The sequence below is a fragment of the Aspergillus vadensis genome (assembly GCF_003184925.1).
Source record: "Aspergillus vadensis CBS 113365 unplaced genomic scaffold BO88scaffold_9, whole genome shotgun sequence".
Taxonomy (NCBI): Eukaryota; Fungi; Ascomycota; class Eurotiomycetes; order Eurotiales; family Aspergillaceae; genus Aspergillus; species Aspergillus vadensis.
The window spans coordinates 911,934-928,795 of record NW_020292047.1 but is presented as its reverse complement, the minus strand read 5'-3'; the positions used below and the strand labels follow the sequence as shown (position 1 = coordinate 928,795).

Below are 16,862 nucleotides of genomic sequence, written 5' to 3'. Positions count from 1 at the left end.
TGATTAGTAGTTTCTCCATAACTTCTTCGAAATCGTTAGAGCGTTGATGGTTGCTGGACAGAGTGATGGGTCTGCCTAACCCAGCAGACTAGTCAAACTCACCTGCCTGCCCGCCCTGTTTTTTTTTTTTTCCTTTTGTAGGGCCCATGCAAACACGCCAAACCCCACCAGGCGCCAGGTATGCACGGAAGTATGGCAGCCACGGATGACGACAACTTCTCAACTCAATTCTTCGTTGTCACCTTGGCTCCCCTTTCTCCTTTTTCTCCGACTGGCTTCCCGGGATCTTGTTGCAAGACTTCAGACAAGGTAAATCCTCTGGTGTCAGGCTCGAGACAACACATCAATTCCATTTGCTGGGCTCATCGTTAAGTTCCAGTGTATGCGAAGCTTCCGCCTGCAGTGCAGAGTAACCTCGACCACCGGTGTACATGACCTAATCCTGGTTTCCATACCTTGAACATCACAAATGGGCGCGGTGAAGAACATTCTAGAGCCTGCGGGTAAGTTATATCCCTGCTATTTGCAAATCCGCATCATCCGAAGAAGCATACTCATGGTCTCGTCCTGCTGTAGCGATTGTCGCCGCCTTCACCGCAGGAGCACTCATCAATCGGCGCAAGAACGCTAAGCTCCTCGCTACGCCGGACGTCGAGTCACCACTGCTGGAAGCCCCTCCAGTGGACATAAAGCCAAACGATGAGGACTCTGATGAGCGCACAATTCGCAACCGCCGAACTATACAGTCACGGATCCTAGCCAAATTCCCCTTCTTGTTGGAAATATGGTATTGGCTACTCACATATTGGGTGAGACACATCTTGATGCCCAAGGCACACTTCCTGTAATACCATGCATTGCTGACTATGTGGACAGATCTATCAAGGTTTACGGGCTTTTTCCGCTAGAATGATCAGTGGCAATAAGGCTATTTTCGACACCGCCGAGCGTCATGCCCTTTCCATCCTCGCATTCGAGCACTTCCTTCACCTCGATGTCGAGCTATCCGTACAAAGGTATGTGCTTGAGCAGAAGCCATGGCTCATGGGATTCCTGGCACGGGTATACTATTCACACATTGTCCTCGGTGTGATATTTATCGTCTACTGCTATACCTGCATCCAACGAGACAAGTATCAAGCAATCAGGCGTACGCTGGCGTTCGAGAACGTCATTGCCTTCACCATCCTTACCTTGTGGAGGTGCATGCCACCTCGCCTGCTGCCAGAGGAGTACGGCTTCATCGACGTTCTGCACAGCAACGCAGGCGGCTCAGCCTGGACGCAGAACAAATTCCAGCTCACAATTGCAGCGATGCCCTCGCTCCACTTTGGCAACTCGATGTTCATTGCACTCTGCTTGCTAAAGTTCAGTCCGCATTGGTACCTTCGAGCTGTGGCGCCCATCTGGCCCATGCTCATGGGACTTACTATCGTTGCGACAGCCAATCATTTCATCCTAGATGCTGTCGTCGGTGCATGTGTGACGCTCACGGCATTTAGATTTAACGCCGTCATGTTATATCTTCTTCCTGTGGAAAGGGCACTCTTCAGGTTGTTGCGTATAGAGAAACCCTAGGCCGCCAGAGGTGCCTAGCCTGCCGGTATACAGTCTTGGGAACATGGAGTTAGAATATCTATATCGTTATTCCTACTTGAGTCAATATTCTTTGGTGGAGAGTACATAGTCATCGTTAATCAACCTAAACTTGGATCCGTATGTACACAGGCAGATTGTCTGTCTTGTCAACCGTATCGTACAGGCAAACTCAGTTCAAACCTTTCAAGCTGCCCTAGAGCAGATAACACCAGCGAGTAAGCTCCCTCGTGCAGCCTTTTTGATCTATCGCTCAAAGGTGAGCAGATGAGTCAAACTGCCTACACCAAATCCCATCTATCTGAGAAGAAACGAAGTCAACAAGTGCTACATATTTACTAAAAGTGAAAACTAATCATGTATACCGGTGAACAGGCAGAGGATTTGGGAAATATGAAGTAGAAAAGTGATAATTATGTTCACTTTTTTTTTTCTTTTTATGCCTTTCGACGATTGAGGACAACCGGTATGAGAGAGTGTGTCTGTAATTCTTTCCTTTCTTTACTTTCTTAGATTCCAGTCCGCTTCCTTGATATTGATACTCACTTCTGGTGGTGTGCTACGAATAAACTCAGCAGGTGTGGATGATTGTGAAGATCAATAATAGAAGTAGTAAGTAAACATGCGTTGGAAATAAATCCTTCTTTCTGAAGGTCTATGAACAGCCAAGACGTCGTAGTATAGAAGACATCAATAGCATGAATAGAAAGTACATAGCGTTAATGATTATCCAATATTATGTATGGATTAGCTTTTGTTGGGAGTATATTATGCATGTTACTACGGATAGTAATGGCACTATGCTGCGTATTGAACATGTTTGTTTTTGTTTGTAGGTGCTAGTCACTTTTAGCACTATGAACGGTAAGTTGGAGAAATAGACAACTTATGATAGTAGAACATATGGAGACTAAATCAGGGCTCGGTGTGTATTAGATATAGCAGGGAGATTTAGAACTAGTAGAAGTAGGTGCCTGAAGAGTATTGATTGATATGATATTCCTATGTGATACTGTTTACTTCTCGGTGAAAAGGGCTGCCTATCTAACTCCACTCATTTCAAACTTGGGGGAGATCTCTCCTGATCGCGTGAGAGAACAGCTATTCGGAGAAGAAGTGCAGGTCGGAGCAAGGCCGAGGCCGAGACCTGGTAATGCCAGGTGGAGTGGCGCCGTGTCTTCTCTCGGAGAAATTATGGTCCCGTGTCTTTTACCCTTTCCCCCTGGTGCCTTAGGCTAGAGGCCATGCTTAGGTGTTCTTCTTCCGGGGGATTTCGGTACAACCTTCCTCTCCGGGTTTCGTCTACGAGTATCACTTGTTCATTTCTTTGTGTTCTTGCTGGTGCACAGAACCTGCGGCTCCCCGTATATACATACGCTTTGACGACCTGCTGAGCCACAGTAGAAACAAGCCTCCCCAGGTTCTCCAGGTTCGAGGCTCGTTTAGTTGGGGATAGACACGTCCATGAATATGGGGAAGGTTTAATCCTTAGGTAAGATGAATAGACTATCAATTCCTAGTCTATTTAGTTTCTCCTGCTTGTCCCGGAGTCCCCACCGAGCCGGAGACGCATCTCGTGGAAGCAGCTCATCTCATTCGCGGGTAAGCCCAATGAATCGGCCCGAGACGGGGAGAAAGACTCCAATTCTTGTGTGTCAGACGGCGATGTCATGTGAAGCGCGGAAGCCTTGCATTACTACACAGTATCACTCGTCGATGTGCGGTTGCTGTTCACCTGGAAACCCAAATCCGGTCTGACCCTCAGCTGTACGTTGATGGTGGTTCTCCGAGATCGGGTCGCATGCCGCGTCTTGGTGGCAGATGAACCCCGATAGAGGGGTCGCATACCCCAAGTTGCTATGGGCTCGCTACTGTCGCTGAAGAATTGGGATGCATCTTGACCACCCTACTCCGTTAGATAACGGATTCGCTACTCTTGGGAGGGAAGTTGGAAGGTGCTTCAGATCCTGGTTGTCTGGCTTAAGGGGGTCCCAGTGGTTGGTTATGGTATTTATCGAAGGTGGCCAAAGTTCCGGAGTTACCGTGGCACGCCGAGAGAAGTTGGTCGTCCATGGCGAAATCCGTGATCCGTGAGGGGGCGTGGATCGAGGGTGTGTCCCTTGGGTCAGCGTGGCTTTCCATTGTTTCGGGAGAACTAGCTTTCGGACAGGAGAAATTTCTTAAAAAAAAAGTTTGATTCATATGAAGGTGGTCTCTCATTATAGATATGTTGTTTCATCTGGCAATCTCACGGCCATGAAGGCGTGTATATGAAATGCCTTGTGAGGGGAGTGAGGGTCTTGCGTGCGGAGTTAAATAAGCCAGGAAGCCGCACTTGACCAGGGTTCGGGGCCAACTCCGATGCATAAGGCCATAAGCATAGGAAAAGGCCTCACCGGAGCGGTTAATTAGATAACAACATGCATGCCAGCCAGGGGCGGTGAGATCGCCCGATGTTGCTAACTTGCTGGTTGATTCGCCCTCTCAGCCCCAAGGTCATCAGGCAAATTGAAAAAAAAAAATAAAAATAAAAAGTCAACTTTTTATCCGTTTGTCCAGGTGAGGCTTGTGCTGATGAATGTGAAAATAAAAAGGGTAACAAAAATCGACCAAAAAAGCAAAACGAAAAAATTAGTTAAAACCGCAAATAGTCAATTAAAATCCTGTAAAAGTCAGGTTCTTGCCTTCTTTACTTACTGCTGGGCCCCATATTTTTTCTGCGCAGCTCACAGCTGTCAGTGTATGATTCACTCTGCCCACCCCCGGGAATTAAAATATTATTATTGATCGATCGATTATCGCTCAGGCGCAAAGCACTTTCGCTCCCCCGTTATTTTTGTCTTAATCCCCCTTCTCCACTCCCTCCTCTTATCCCCAACCCCTTCTTAATCCCGCTCCTCCCCTCGCTTGCCTAATTTGCGTGGTTTCCTTTCCGTTCTTTTGTCGCTCCGTTGGGTTTCTTTTGGAATTGCATCTGTCATCTTTGGCGTTTGTTCATAGATTGCTGTATTTTACACCATGGCTAGTGTGAAGGACGCAGTCAAGGAATCCTTGGTGGGCACCTCCCAGGAGCCCCAGCCATCGCAGCAGATTAAAAGCAACTTCCTGCGCCATGCACGCAAAGATGAGGAGACGGGAGAGCTCTACATGAGCCAGGAGGACTTCGTCAATGCCATCGCTCCCAAATATGAAGACTACGTGAGTCACCCTGATCCTTGCCGCTCATCCCCCAGATTGTGCTGTATGTGTCATACGATTTGCAAGGGTTCCTGCTTGGCTAATGCATGTCGGTACTTTCCTCACAATAGCACAAAATCAAGCGCGAGCACTATGGCGTTCTGTTCATGGTCGCCGACAGGCGCAGATCCGGCAAAGTCAGCCTTGCCGACTGGACGACTTTCGAGAACCTCCTGGACAAGCCCGACGCGGAATACGAGATCGCTTTTAGATTGTTCGACACGGAAGGAACGGGCACCGTGAAATGGGACACCTTCAAGGAAGTGTGCAACCTGAGCAAGAGCAGCGACAGCATCCCGTTCGATTGGAACTCAGAATGGGCTTCCCTTTACACCGGAAAGACAAAGCACCGACACGACATGACATACCCTCAATTCTCCCAGATGCTTCGCGGTCTGCAGGGAGAACGCATCAGGCAAGCTTTCCACGCTTTTGACAAGGACGGTGATGGCTACATTGAGCCCGAAGACTTCCAGCGCATCATCCTCGAGACCTCGAAGCACAAGCTGTCCGACTACGTTTTGGAAAACCTCCCCAGTCTGTGCAACATCTCCGCCGGTACCAAGATCTCCTATGCCACCGTCCGTGCCTTCCAGAACATTATGCGTGAGATGGATATCATTGATGTTATTGTGCGTGAGGCGGCCCAGCACAGCGACGATGGCAAGATCACGCGCGCGGATTTCCTGAATGCTGCCGCTCGCGTTACCCGGTTCTCTCTTTTCACTCCCATGGAGGCCGACATCCTCTTCCACTTCGCTGGATTGGATGCTCCCTCTGGAAGACTTTCGCAGAAGGATTTCGCCAAGGTCATTGACGCATCGTGGCGTATGCCCCTCGCAATTGCTGGACAAGCTGCGTCGGATAAGGCGCACCAGGTTGCCGAGAAGTCCAAGTCGGTGCTGTACAGCGTGTTGGAGTCCGTCCACCATTTCGCTCTGGGCAGTCTTGCAGGTGCTTTCGGAGCCTTCATGGTGTACCCCATTGATCTTGTGAAGACCCGTATGCAGAACCAGCGCTCAACTCGCGTCGGAGAGAGACTTTACAACAACTCGCTGGATTGCTTCAGGAAAGTGATCCGTAACGAGGGTTTTACCGGCTTGTACTCTGGTGTCGTCCCTCAATTGATCGGCGTCGCCCCCGAGAAGGCTATTAAGCTCACTGTGAACGACCTTGTGCGTGGGCACTTCACCAACAAGGAGAATGGAAAGATCTGGACTGGTCACGAAATCCTGGCCGGTGGTACTGCCGGAGCTTGTCAAGTTGTAAGTTATCCTGACAGCGATTCCACTTCATTGAAGAGGCTCAATACGCTAACTGCAACCCCGTTTTAGATCTTCACCAACCCTCTGGAGATTGTCAAGATTCGTCTCCAAGTCCAGGGTGAGATCGCAAAGTCTGTTGAGGGTGCTCCTCGCCGCTCTGCCCTCTGGATTGTCAAGAACCTGGGTTTGATGGGCCTGTACAAGGGAGCAAGTGCCTGTCTGCTCCGTGATGGTAAGTGATTCGCGCCCCGTTGTTTGGTTGCTAGAACCCTTCTAATTGTTTACCTGCCAGTCCCGTTCTCCGCCATCTACTTCCCTACTTATGCGCACCTGAAGTCCGACTTCTTCGGCGAGTCGCCCACTCACAAGCTCGGCGTCGTGCAATTGCTCACTGCAGGTGCTATTGCTGGTATGCCCGCAGCCTATCTTACTACCCCGTGTGACGTGATCAAGACCCGTCTGCAGGTCGAAGCCCGCAAGGGTGAGATCAAGTACACCGGACTGCGTCACTGCGCGGCCACTGTTTGGAGGGATGAAGGATTCAAGGCTTTCTTCAAGGGAGGCCCGGCTCGTATCATTCGTTCATCCCCACAATTCGGTTTCACACTTGCCGCCTATGAGATCCTGCAGAAGATGCTTCCTATGCCCGGGTCTGAACCGGAAGTTACCCCGGCGGGACAAATCGAACCTGGCGTCGGCCTGCAGACTGCCAAGGCTCCTCTGCCATACCTCAGATCCAGGAACGCCCTCAAGCTGATCCTGGATTTGGATCAAAACATTGGCCGCGTTCCGATCCCCTCGGCGGACCGTTGGCCCAAGTTCCTTCAGCAGTCCAAGCAATAGATAAGCATCTTCATGTTTTCATAGCGACGAATTGGTTTCTCTTTCCTTTTGTTCCTTTTGTTTAAATGGAAATATCTTTTCATGTCATACTACCCAACTCGTTTTCCTTGGTTCTTAGATTTCTGGCTTGGAGCAAAGACTTCCCTGTGACCTCCGTTTCTATGTACTACACAGACGCGATTTGCATTTGCACATGTACCAAAAGCAGTTAGAAGTTTCAGGATGAACAGTTGTGATCCGTTTCATTACAGGCCCGATTTGAGCTGTTCCGGGGCCGCCCTGGTTTGATATATATTCTTGCAGATACTGTCTCATATATTCAAGGTCGGGGGCGCCATTACATGCTGCTGTACCAGCACTGTTGATTTAATCTGAATGTCGTTAGCACATGGTTCACTCAATGTTTGGTCTTTGGAACTCCTATAGACTGTTGTTCAGAGGTTTCTACATCATTCCCATATCCATTCCAGCCAGTTCTACTTCGGTGACTTCTTATTCAAGATTGTCATAGTGTGTTTTCACATTTGAAGAGCTTATAATACAAACTATATATGACCTGTCCAGAATGCCTCCCACAAAAAGTACATGATTTGGGATACATTGAAAGCTATGTGGGTATCAATTGAAGAGTAGGAGAGGGAACAAAGCGTATTTATGCAAAGTAAAATCAGATGATGGCCACGCTCAAGCAAACGAGGACTATATTTGGCCTGTCAGATATTGTCATCTCCTCTTCGCTACTTCCGGGTTGAAAAATTTATGAGGACCATATCCTGAGCAATTTTTGCACCTCCGACAGCAACTACGTATGGGATTTTGCCTAGCGTATATGCACGGCTCATTCTCATCATCCGGGAAATGTAACTCCATAGTAGCCTCGGGTGTAAGTCCGTGTGGCAATGCTGACCATCAATAGACGCACGCTTGTTTAGAAGAAGTTGAGCTTCTTCTTTGACGGGCTATCAGCAGGTAAACCTTTATCCTGAGGTCCCTCTGCAGGTATAACTGGCTCTTTTATGATCGACTTCATAATCGATTGTTTTGGCTCCTCGACCTGCTCTTGCTGAGCTTCCGACGCGGCCGCCTTGCGATGCCATAATGAGTCTTCTGCTTCAATCTCGCGTAGTACTATATCAGTGAAGAACCCCGAGTTAGTAAAAGCAGGATTCCAAAGATGGTAGAACGGTAAATCAAGAGCAAGCAAGCACTGACCTTCCTCCCATTCTCTTTCCTTCGCTTCATCTCCAGTGCCCAACAGTTTCTCCACATCGACCTTCTCCCCATTATTCACCCTCTCTATGACCTCCCGAAGAAGCCTAATCTTGGCATCTGTTGATCGTGTGTACGCCGCATAGTCGTTCTTCAATGCGATCATCCGGATGGCCTGGGATCCGATCAGGATGAAGATGATGATGTAGAAACTAGCGGGGTTCCATTCTTTGGACTTCGGCTTATACGGCTTGGTTTCTTTAGCGCCGCGGTTCCGGATGAATTTGGGAATCATTGATGTCCATAGTGACGTTTGAGCGAATCTGGGTATCGCTTTGGAAGATGTCGACTGTAGACGATACTGTAATTGAGTTGTTGGAATGTGGAAAGCGCCGGCAGGTCGGAGGGCTGGGACCGCTTGGGCCAGATGCCGGAGGGAAAGTCGTGCTGAGCTCATAATGAAAAGGTCCGTCTCGGGGACTGTGTCGAATTGCGACGTCGAGATGCTCTCAAAGCTGCTCACTGGGGTGTCTGTACACTTGCTGTGGGATACAATTATCTGCCGCAGAGTTCGGCCTGAGGCAATCGGAGATTCGGAGCCAGATTGCACTAGTCCAGTTTGGGCTTAGGTTTCGAGTGGTTGCTGCGACAACGCGCGCCTTTGCTTGGCTCCCGCCCGGCTGTCATGATCACATCGAAGGCATGGCTCGAACGAACCCCCACGACCTTCAATTGCCAGTGACCGCAGCACTGTCTACATTCAAACTCCGCCAACCATGACGGTCTCGACGCTACTCCCCGGTTCTCCTGTAGAATCGGTGAAGCAGGCCGTCCGCTCAACTTCCACATGCTCTAATGGCACCGTCTCATCCCTCCAAACATTACTCCGCGGTTCGTCGAAAGCGTCCCCAGATATCGAAAGTGCGACAGTGAAGCGGGTAGGCCGGACGACGAAAGCATCGTCCACTACGAGTCGAACAAAAACAACTAGAGGATCGCGGACGACGGTCTCTGCGGCAGAAGCGGCTTTGAGCACAGTGGTCGATCAGGATGCGGCGCGTCTATCGAACCAGGAGAAGCTTGTTCTCGCCACAGAGGTCTTTAACTCGACGTTAAAGACACTTTCAGAAGCAGTGAAGCTACAATCGACGAAACGCGATGATGCTCGATCTTCCGCGACTAGTACCCCTCGCGAATCACCCTCTCCCACCCGTGTCGCGAAATCCCCCAGAAAGTCGAAAATGTCCCTACAGAGTGCAACAACAAAAACAGACAATGGATTACTAGCGGTGGCTGAGTGCGCGGCTATGTCGCTGTCATGCTTGAGGACATTGAAGACCGATCAGGAGAAAGCGACACCCAACGTACAACTCGAACAAGGTGCATGCATTCTAGCAGGAAGGTTTCTCTCATTGGGTCTGGGTGACTTGGCGTACAAGGAGCTCCGAGCACTGAAGAGACGGATCCAACAATACCTCGATAACAAAGCCAGCGGTGGAAGTAAAGGCTCAAGCCGGAAAGGGAGCCCGGTAGAACAGGAAGGCGAAACAACTAAGGAACGGATGTCTGATCTTCTAACATTTTCTAACATCAGCCATGCGGGCTCTCTGTATGGCCTCATCGTGTCATACCAGTCGAATGCGCTTCGTCTCATCTCTTTCGAAAAGAAGGCCGCTACTGTTCAGAACGCGACTCCATCCTTGCAATTTTCGGACCCGAGTAGCCCGGCAAATGTGACTCTGGCTGCGTTAGAAGCAGGAGCTCTTACTAAGGACAAGGCCGCGATGCAGCTCCAACTATTGTCTAATACAGTGCTATCCCTCTGCTCCAGCTCACAACAGTCTACGACGAACAAACTCAAGCCGAGTACATCGTTAACTCTTCAGCTCCTATCACTCGAGATTCGTTGCATGTCCTGGAAGACCTCGGGGCATGTCTGCGATGATGCTAAGGAAATGTGGGATCCCTTGGCACGATACGTCGCTAGCTACGCTCATCAGAGCAAAGGAATCACGAAGTCCGAATTCGCCTCCACCTACAAGACCATTGTCCGACTGCAGTCGACTTTTAGCGGCGTTCAAAAACGTTCCTCACCCAGCATGATTGATAATATCGCCGTGGCGAAGATCGCGACAATCTTGGGTCAGCTCGCTCAGGAAGCGGGATGTTTCGACGAAGCCTTACAATTGTACACGGAAACTTTGACTCCTCTTTCTGACGGACAATGTCTCTCTCTGGCTACCGTCCGCTGTAAGATTGCATCATTACATGTTCAGGCTTTGAAGCAGGCTACGAAGTATTCTTCTGGACTGGCAAAGGCAATCAAAGAAGCCACCAATGTTCTATGTATGCCACTCAAAGGTAGCGCGAACGATCTTGACGAACTATTGGTTGAAGCTGCCAAAATGAAGAAACTCGCCATGGGTCTGTTTGGAGACATCGCTTCGAGGGAAAAAGGCCCGAAGAAAGACGATGACGAAGTCTCCTATCGCATCTACGGCTATTTGAACGGATTCGTCAGGTTTCTGCGACGATATGTTGGGCGTAAACCTGCAGAAGACGAAGGAAAGGAAATCGAACCATTTCAGAAGCGTGTTGTTGCAGTTCGAAATATTGCACTTGCAGCTATTGATTCCGTCAATGCCATTGGCAGGCTATCTATTTTGTCACAGAGACCGCCTTGGGAGGAAATGCAGTCAACATTAATAGATAGCCAACGCCTGCTGATGACGATGGAGTCCGCGGAAGAAGCGTCCGATTCTATTGCCGAAAGCATCGGTATCTGCTTCGTGAAACTGTCAAATCTCTTTTGGTCTCGGTACATTAAGGAAAGGGAGTCTGGAAAAGGAGTTCGAGAACTTGTGCCTGTGCTGAAGCAGTCTGCGACGCTCCTGTCGAATTGCTCGCCGGCTCAGAAGGTTGCGGGATTTACGCCTCTCAAATACGAGAAGCTTGCGCATCTTTATCTAGAAGCTAATGCTGGCCGTGAGGCTGAGCAAGCCTTTCAGCAATCGATCGAGGAACATCTACTGACCGGCACAATCGACCAAGTCCTTTCTATCACAGAAGGGTGCTTCCCCCATCGGATGTGCCAGGATCCCAAGAGCGGTGGTTTCATGCTTGGCCGTGTTCTCTATGCTTTTCTGAAGATGAACCTGAGAAGGAAGTCGACAAAAGAGAATGGCGTCTTCGACGATGACAATCTGACCCATCTCCAGCGCGGGCATCTTCTCGAATGGCAGCTAGGTATCATGACGGACTTGGCCTCCGCTTCTACACTCGATAACTCGTTTCGATCTACATTTGGTCTGCTCCTGACCAAGCTTTTCGAAGTATACTCCCCAGAAGCCCATCCACTCCGGCGATTGCGGGTCGTGCTTACCACCTTGCGCTTTTCCCTTGAATACCCGGGCTCCCTGGATTCTGCTGTACTACAGAATGTCATTGAGGCTGGTTCAAGCGATCTTGATATGGAAGAACTCGGTGACGATTCAGACCTCTCTCCTCTTGCAGGACACATCCAGAATTCCGTCCGGCTTACGCTAGGACTGCACGAAGGCACTCTTCAGCCAAAGGACTTGGAGAGTGTGCTAAGTTGGTGGAATTTGATGATGCGAGAGTGCAATGACTGGGACTCGGTAGTTCTGAGTGTTGGCGATGTCGACCACTTCTTGCTTCAAATGAAAGCTATCGTCGACTATACGGAGATTCACGGACTATGGAAGTTGCAGCTTTCGACGCTCGAACTTGTTCTGCGAGTGACGGAGCTTCGCGGGTCTAGCGATTTCTCCGAAGCAATCATCGTTCTTTCACGACTGGCACTCCAGTACAGCCGCCTTGGTTACTGTACGAAGGCAGACGAACTATTGAGCCGAGCGGATCAATATCTCAGTCAGCGCGACATTTCTTGCTTGGCGACGCTTTCACACAAGCTAGCTCGCGTGGGCTACTTCCTCGAAATTGGTGAGATCCAGAAAGCAGCGAGTACACTTTCAGCAGCCCGAACTCTATATGAGAAGAACCAGAAGAAGGAAGATCTCAACGCCTGCTCGGTATTGTCGAAGCTTATGTGGGAGAGGTTGGTAGCCGACGCGGCATTCATGAGCTCACGGCTCTCTTTCGCTCAGGGCTCGATCAATGATGCTCTGTTTTTTGGCAAATTGTCTGTCAGACTGAATTGCAGGATTTGGGCAAAGATAGAAAAGCTTGCTCAAAGAAAACAAGACAAGATTGCCCAATCAGCCGAAAACTCTGAGCTGGAAACTGTGGTTGAAGGAATGGCGAAACTCGAGGTCTCCCAAGCGAACGCAACCCTGGCTGTGTACTCACAAGGTGCGCCGTTTTGGCCTCATATTGGTTCCCATCACATGGCTCTGCTGAACCTTTCGAGCCTTTCCGCTCATCACGGCTTATTCCAGGACGCCATCTACTACGGAGAGCAAGCGCTGAAGATCAACAAGACATTAAATGCCAACGTCCGCCTGATCGCGTCACAAGCGCAGCTTGGCTCGCACTGGATCTATGGTGGGCATATGAAGGAAGGCCAGGAGCTTCTGGCAGCGGCTGAGTCATTGTCCAAGCAGCTCGACAACAGCATTGAGCTTGTTTCATTACAGATCGGCCTTGCTTCTCTGCATAGAGCACAGGGTCGTTACCGCGATGAACACCGTGCTCTCCTCGAAGCCGACAGGCTCATGGCTGAGTGTGGCGCTTCTGAGTCATTGGACGTTCTCTCGGGTGTGGCAGACCTTAATGATAAGATGAAAAAGCTACAGGTCCAAGGCACTGCTAGGAAGACGAGGCAACGGGCGGCCACTACGACCCGCAGAACTCGTGCAGCAACTACAAGCGCACCCAAGGCAAGCGCCGGCTCCGAATCGACGGAGACAGATTCGACGTCACTTCTTCATTTGCGGAGCGACATTCTTCGGCAGCAGGCAGCATGCTTACGTTCGCTACGGGACTTTGAAAAGGCGTCCAGCTTGCTGGAGGATGCACGCAAGTTTGCAACTTCTAGAGACAGTCAAATCTCCCTGCACATTGGCGAAAGTGAGCATCTACTCGCTGATGCTATTCGGAACTTCGCCACTCACGCAGTGTACTGTGTGCTCCCCGAATCGACCATCTCCCTGCCATCGCTCCAGTCGCCAAGTAAGACGGCGAGCCAGAGCAGCAGCAGTAAAACAACTACCACTCGCAGGACACGAGCGCCAACAAAGACGGCTACGAGAGGTACACGCTCTAAGACGCCCAAGCCGACCGAGGACTTTTCTGTGATGCTCGCCAAAGCGAGCGAGAGTCTGAATTCCATCTTTCCGCTTGCCACGACCCTCGGATCAACCCTTGACAGCCATGCCGCCTCTCGTTTAATGAGCCGTATCTCCATGTTGACCCATGTCACAGCACTTGATAACCTCGTTTCACTCTCTCAGTCACCAGCAAATGTGAACGAGGTTGGCCGCATTGGTGCGTTTACACGGGAGCATGCTGCCATCACTCTTGACAAACAACTCGCGGACTACTGCGACCCTCTGCTTTGGCCGACTGCTGAATCTGCGATGGTACCGGAAGAGGATCTCTGCTCACGTTTTACCGAAGAATATGTTGATATTCTTCCGGAGAACTGGAACGTGCTTTCTTTGTCCTTGAGCACTGACCGTACCGAGTTTGTGGTTTCTCGGTTGCAAAAGGGTCGTTCGCCGTTCTTGTTGCGTTTGCCTCTCAAGCGTGGCAGTTCGGAGGATGAAGAGGAACAATACACATTCGAGGATGGCAAGGGAGATATGCAGGAGCTGATTCGACTGGCCAACGAAAGTGCGCATGCAGCTAAGCACCAAACCGACCGGCAGATGAAGAAGGACTGGTGGAAAAACCGGGAAGCACTGGACCGTCGGATGGAAGCTCTTCTGCAACATATTGAGACTGTGTGGTTCGGTGGATTCCGCGGAATATTCTCCCCGGTCCCTCACGAGACTCGTTCGCTTGCACGATTTGCGGATGCATTCCATAACATCCTGGACAAGCATCTTCCCTCGCGCCGCAAGGGTGGTCGTGCAGCCAGTCCGCGGTTGACACTTCATCCGAATGTGCTTGAATTGTTCATCGGTGTCAAGGACCTGGATGACCAAGAAGATCCGGAAGAGACGTTGATGGACCTTCTCTACTTCGTCGTTGATATCTTGCAATTTCAGGGTGAGCGCAACGCATATGATGAGATCGACTTTGACATGATGGTTGTGGAAACCCTTGACTCTCTGAGGGGTTATCACGAGCAAGTCCAGAAAGAGCAGGGCAACCCTTCACCCAACCGGACTGTTCTGGTGTTGGACAAGTCCTTGCATATGTTCCCGTGGGAGTCCCTTCCGTGTCTCCAGGGATTCCCGGTGTGCCGTGTGCCCTCCTTGGAATGTCTTCGTGACCGAATCGTGCGATTCCGCGACGAAGGTGCGGAAAGCAAGGCTGGCTTTACGATCAACCGCAAGAATGGCACATATTTCCTCAACCCCACCGGTGATCTGCAAACCACGCAGGGCACCTTCGAGAGAGACCTGTTGAAGCTGGAGGGGTGGAGCGGAGTGGCCAACCGGGAGCCTACAGAGGAGGAGTTCAAAAACGGGCTCGAGTCGAACGACGTGTTCCTTTATTTCGGGCACGGCAGTGGCGCACAGTACTGCCGGGCGCGGACGATCAAGCGTCTTGACCGATGCGCAATCACATTCCTGATGGGTTGCAGCAGTGGTGCTCTGACGGAAGCCGGCGAGTATGAGCCGTACGGCACGCCGATGAACTACTTGCATGCGGGGAGTCCGGCATTGGTGGCCACTCTCTGGGATGTGACGGACAAGGACATTGACCGGTTTGCCAAGAGCACGCTGGAGAAATGGGGCCTTGTCGGGGGACGGGAGCAGGCAGTGGCTTTGGATGATGCGGTTTGCCAGTCGCGGCAGGCCTGTGTGTTGAGGTACTTGAACGGAGCGGCGCCGGTGATCTACGGCATCCCCGCGGTGTTTTTGGCGTAATCATTGGAGATGGATAAGCATTGGCGTTCTTTACATTTTGGGAAGGGAATATGATACCTATGGCATAGCATGGCAAGGTAGTTAGTTTAATTCTACATTTGATACACTTCATCATCCATCCTATCTATCCAACCATCTAGATTGTCTCGATGATAAATCCGGGATAGCGTCGATAACTTCAAACGGCAAAAATTTCCGGAGTTTTGAGGGATCCACCGCCCCTCATTTTCCCCTCATCCGATATTTCCCCTCATCATTGTTGATATAATAAACCATCCACCCTTTCTTTCCCTCCCTTCCTATCTCCATCTCTACCCCATCCACAACACCCTAGAGTATACAACTATGTCCGTCACAACAAAAGCCACCATCGCCTCCTTCGGCGGCAAGCTCCTGAAGCTCACCCACGCCGCCACCTCCACCAAATGTGAAATGGGCTTCAACCTCTACCTACCCCCTCAAGCCTACCAGAACCCCTCCGCGAAGGTCCCCGTCCTCATCTATCTCTCGGGTTTGACCTGCACCGCCGAGAACTGCTCCGAGAAGGGCTTCTTCCAGCACGGTGCCAGTAAGAAGGGTATTGCTGTGTTGTATCCTGATACGAGTCCTCGTATGTGCCCCAACCCTCTTTATTTCAGTCTTCGATCATAGTCATATTTATCCTCTAAGTGTTGTGATAATGCTAATAAATTGGATGTGGGGGATTAGGCGGCCTCAACATCCCCGGCGAAGCCGACAGCTACGACTTCGGCACGGGCGCCGGCTTCTACGTCGACGCGACCAAGCCGCCCTACGACAACGGATATAACATGTACACGTACATCACGGAGGAACTGCCCGCGACGGTGTTTGCCGCGTTTCCGCAGTTGGATAGTGAGCGGGTGAGTATTACGGGGCATAGTATGGGTGGGCATGGTGCTTTGACTTTGGTACGTATACCTCTCATCTAGTATCTATCTATGATATTGGGACTTTTTAGAGTTAATAATTGGGATAGTTCCTCCGCAACCCCGGCAAATACAAGTCCGTGTCTGCGTTCGCGCCCATCACCAACCCGATTAACTGCCCGTGGGGACAAAAGGCCTTTTCGGGATACTTTGGTGAAGATCAGCAGGAGAAGTGGAAGGAGCATGATGCTACGGAATTGTTGAAGAAGTGGAAGGGTGGGAGATTGGATGTTTTGATTGATGTTGTATGTTCACACCCTCCCCCTTATTTTCCTCCTTTTAGGTTGGATTGTGAGATGTATACTGATGGTTGTGTGTGTGTACAGGGCACCGGAGACAACTTCTACAAGCAGGGTCAACTGCTTCCTGAGAACTTTGAGAAAGCTGCCAAGGAGGCTGGTGTGGAGGGTGTGACGATTCGGTACCAGCCTGATTACGATCACAGTTATTATACTATGGCGACGTTCTCGGATGATCATGTGGAACATGCGGCGAAGTTTTTGTTTGCTTAGTGGGTTTTTTTCTCTCTTCTCTTATCTTCTCTTCTCTTTCTTTTTCATCACTTCTCTACCTGTGACTAGACTGGTGTGTCTATTATTTGTAAAAAAAAGATATTATGCAAAATCTTCATGTGACTGTTCTGATAGTGTGAAGCGATCGTCAGGCTAGAGCGTCGTTATAGATTCATCTATCGGGGGGATGGATATAATTAGGAATATAATGATGTGATGATGGTGTATATAACA

The 16,862-nt window shown here is 50.2% G+C and overlaps 7 protein-coding genes across 7 annotated transcripts; 5 read left to right on the top strand and 2 right to left on the bottom strand.

Annotated features, from left to right (window-relative positions):
• Positions 1–252: 252 nt before the first annotated feature.
• BO88DRAFT_404422 (phosphatase PAP2 family protein) lies at positions 253–1,717 on the top strand. Its single transcript, XM_025706611.1, has 3 exons — positions 253–503; positions 577–809; positions 877–1,717. Exons 1-3 carry the CDS (start codon positions 470–472, stop codon positions 1,576–1,578), a joined length of 969 nt encoding a protein of 322 aa, XP_025563877.1. The 5' UTR covers positions 253–469; the 3' UTR covers positions 1,579–1,717.
• Positions 1,718–2,964: 1,247 nt separating this feature from the next.
• BO88DRAFT_274469 (uncharacterized protein) lies at positions 2,965–3,465 on the top strand. The gene has a single exon (XM_025702379.1). It carries the CDS (start codon positions 3,094–3,096, stop codon positions 3,352–3,354), a length of 261 nt encoding a protein of 86 aa, XP_025563876.1. The 5' UTR covers positions 2,965–3,093; the 3' UTR covers positions 3,355–3,465.
• On the bottom strand, positions 3,333–3,762 carry BO88DRAFT_404421 (uncharacterized protein). Its single transcript, XM_025706610.1, has one exon. The coding sequence runs from the start codon at positions 3,736–3,738 to the stop codon at positions 3,577–3,579; it is 162 nt and encodes a 53-aa protein (XP_025563875.1). The 5' UTR covers positions 3,739–3,762; the 3' UTR covers positions 3,333–3,576.
• Positions 3,763–4,499: 737 nt separating this feature from the next.
• BO88DRAFT_274519 (citrin) lies at positions 4,500–7,405 on the top strand. Its single transcript, XM_025702380.1, has 4 exons — positions 4,500–4,794; positions 4,905–6,098; positions 6,168–6,330; positions 6,391–7,405. The coding sequence occupies exons 1-4, from the start codon at positions 4,615–4,617 to the stop codon at positions 6,939–6,941; spliced, it is 2,088 nt and encodes a 695-aa protein (XP_025563874.1). The 5' UTR covers positions 4,500–4,614; the 3' UTR covers positions 6,942–7,405.
• A 46-nt stretch (positions 7,406–7,451) lies between these two features.
• On the bottom strand, positions 7,452–8,693 carry BO88DRAFT_404419 (DUF5321 domain-containing protein). Its single transcript, XM_025706609.1, has 2 exons — positions 8,154–8,693; positions 7,452–8,069 (listed from the first exon to the last, which is right to left on the bottom strand). Exons 1-2 carry the CDS (start codon positions 8,605–8,607, stop codon positions 7,870–7,872), a joined length of 654 nt encoding a protein of 217 aa, XP_025563873.1. The 5' UTR covers positions 8,608–8,693; the 3' UTR covers positions 7,452–7,869.
• A 215-nt stretch (positions 8,694–8,908) lies between these two features.
• Positions 8,909–15,272, top strand: BO88DRAFT_481677 (C50 family peptidase). The gene has a single exon (XM_025712192.1). The coding sequence runs from the start codon at positions 8,927–8,929 to the stop codon at positions 15,167–15,169; it is 6,243 nt and encodes a 2,080-aa protein (XP_025563872.1). The 5' UTR covers positions 8,909–8,926; the 3' UTR covers positions 15,170–15,272.
• A 148-nt stretch (positions 15,273–15,420) lies between these two features.
• On the top strand, positions 15,421–16,852 carry BO88DRAFT_364395 (S-formylglutathione hydrolase). Its single transcript, XM_025703976.1, has 4 exons — positions 15,421–15,779; positions 15,878–16,098; positions 16,167–16,361; positions 16,443–16,852. Exons 1-4 carry the CDS (start codon positions 15,515–15,517, stop codon positions 16,626–16,628), a joined length of 867 nt encoding a protein of 288 aa, XP_025563871.1. The 5' UTR covers positions 15,421–15,514; the 3' UTR covers positions 16,629–16,852.
• Positions 16,853–16,862: the final 10 nt, after the last annotated feature.

Coding starts and splice junctions, on each gene's coding strand:
- BO88DRAFT_364395 (XM_025703976.1), top strand. CDS start 15,515: ATGTCCGTCACAACAAAAGCCACCATCGCCTCCTTCGGCGGCAAGCTC. Junction 15,780..15,877: donor GTATCCTGATACGAGTCCTC/GTATGTGCCCCA, acceptor GTGGGGGATTAG/GCGGCCTCAACATCCCCGGC. Junction 16,099..16,166: donor GGCATGGTGCTTTGACTTTG/GTACGTATACCT, acceptor TAATTGGGATAG/TTCCTCCGCAACCCCGGCAA.
- BO88DRAFT_404419 (XM_025706609.1), bottom strand. CDS start 8,607: ATGAGCTCAGCACGACTTTCCCTCCGGCATCTGGCCCAAGCGGTCCCA. Junction 8,070..8,153: donor GGAAAGAGAATGGGAGGAAG/GTCAGTGCTTGC, acceptor TCACTGATATAG/TACTACGCGAGATTGAAGCA.
- BO88DRAFT_404421 (XM_025706610.1), bottom strand. CDS start 3,738: ATGGAAAGCCACGCTGACCCAAGGGACACACCCTCGATCCACGCCCCC.
- BO88DRAFT_404422 (XM_025706611.1), top strand. CDS start 470: ATGGGCGCGGTGAAGAACATTCTAGAGCCTGCGG. Junction 504..576: donor GAACATTCTAGAGCCTGCGG/GTAAGTTATATC, acceptor GTCCTGCTGTAG/CGATTGTCGCCGCCTTCACC. Junction 810..876: donor ATTGGCTACTCACATATTGG/GTGAGACACATC, acceptor CTATGTGGACAG/ATCTATCAAGGTTTACGGGC.
- BO88DRAFT_274519 (XM_025702380.1), top strand. CDS start 4,615: ATGGCTAGTGTGAAGGACGCAGTCAAGGAATCCTTGGTGGGCACCTCC. Junction 4,795..4,904: donor CTCCCAAATATGAAGACTAC/GTGAGTCACCCT, acceptor TCCTCACAATAG/CACAAAATCAAGCGCGAGCA. Junction 6,099..6,167: donor CTGCCGGAGCTTGTCAAGTT/GTAAGTTATCCT, acceptor ACCCCGTTTTAG/ATCTTCACCAACCCTCTGGA.
- BO88DRAFT_274469 (XM_025702379.1), top strand. CDS start 3,094: ATGAATAGACTATCAATTCCTAGTCTATTTAGTTTCTCCTGCTTGTCC.
- BO88DRAFT_481677 (XM_025712192.1), top strand. CDS start 8,927: ATGACGGTCTCGACGCTACTCCCCGGTTCTCCTGTAGAATCGGTGAAG.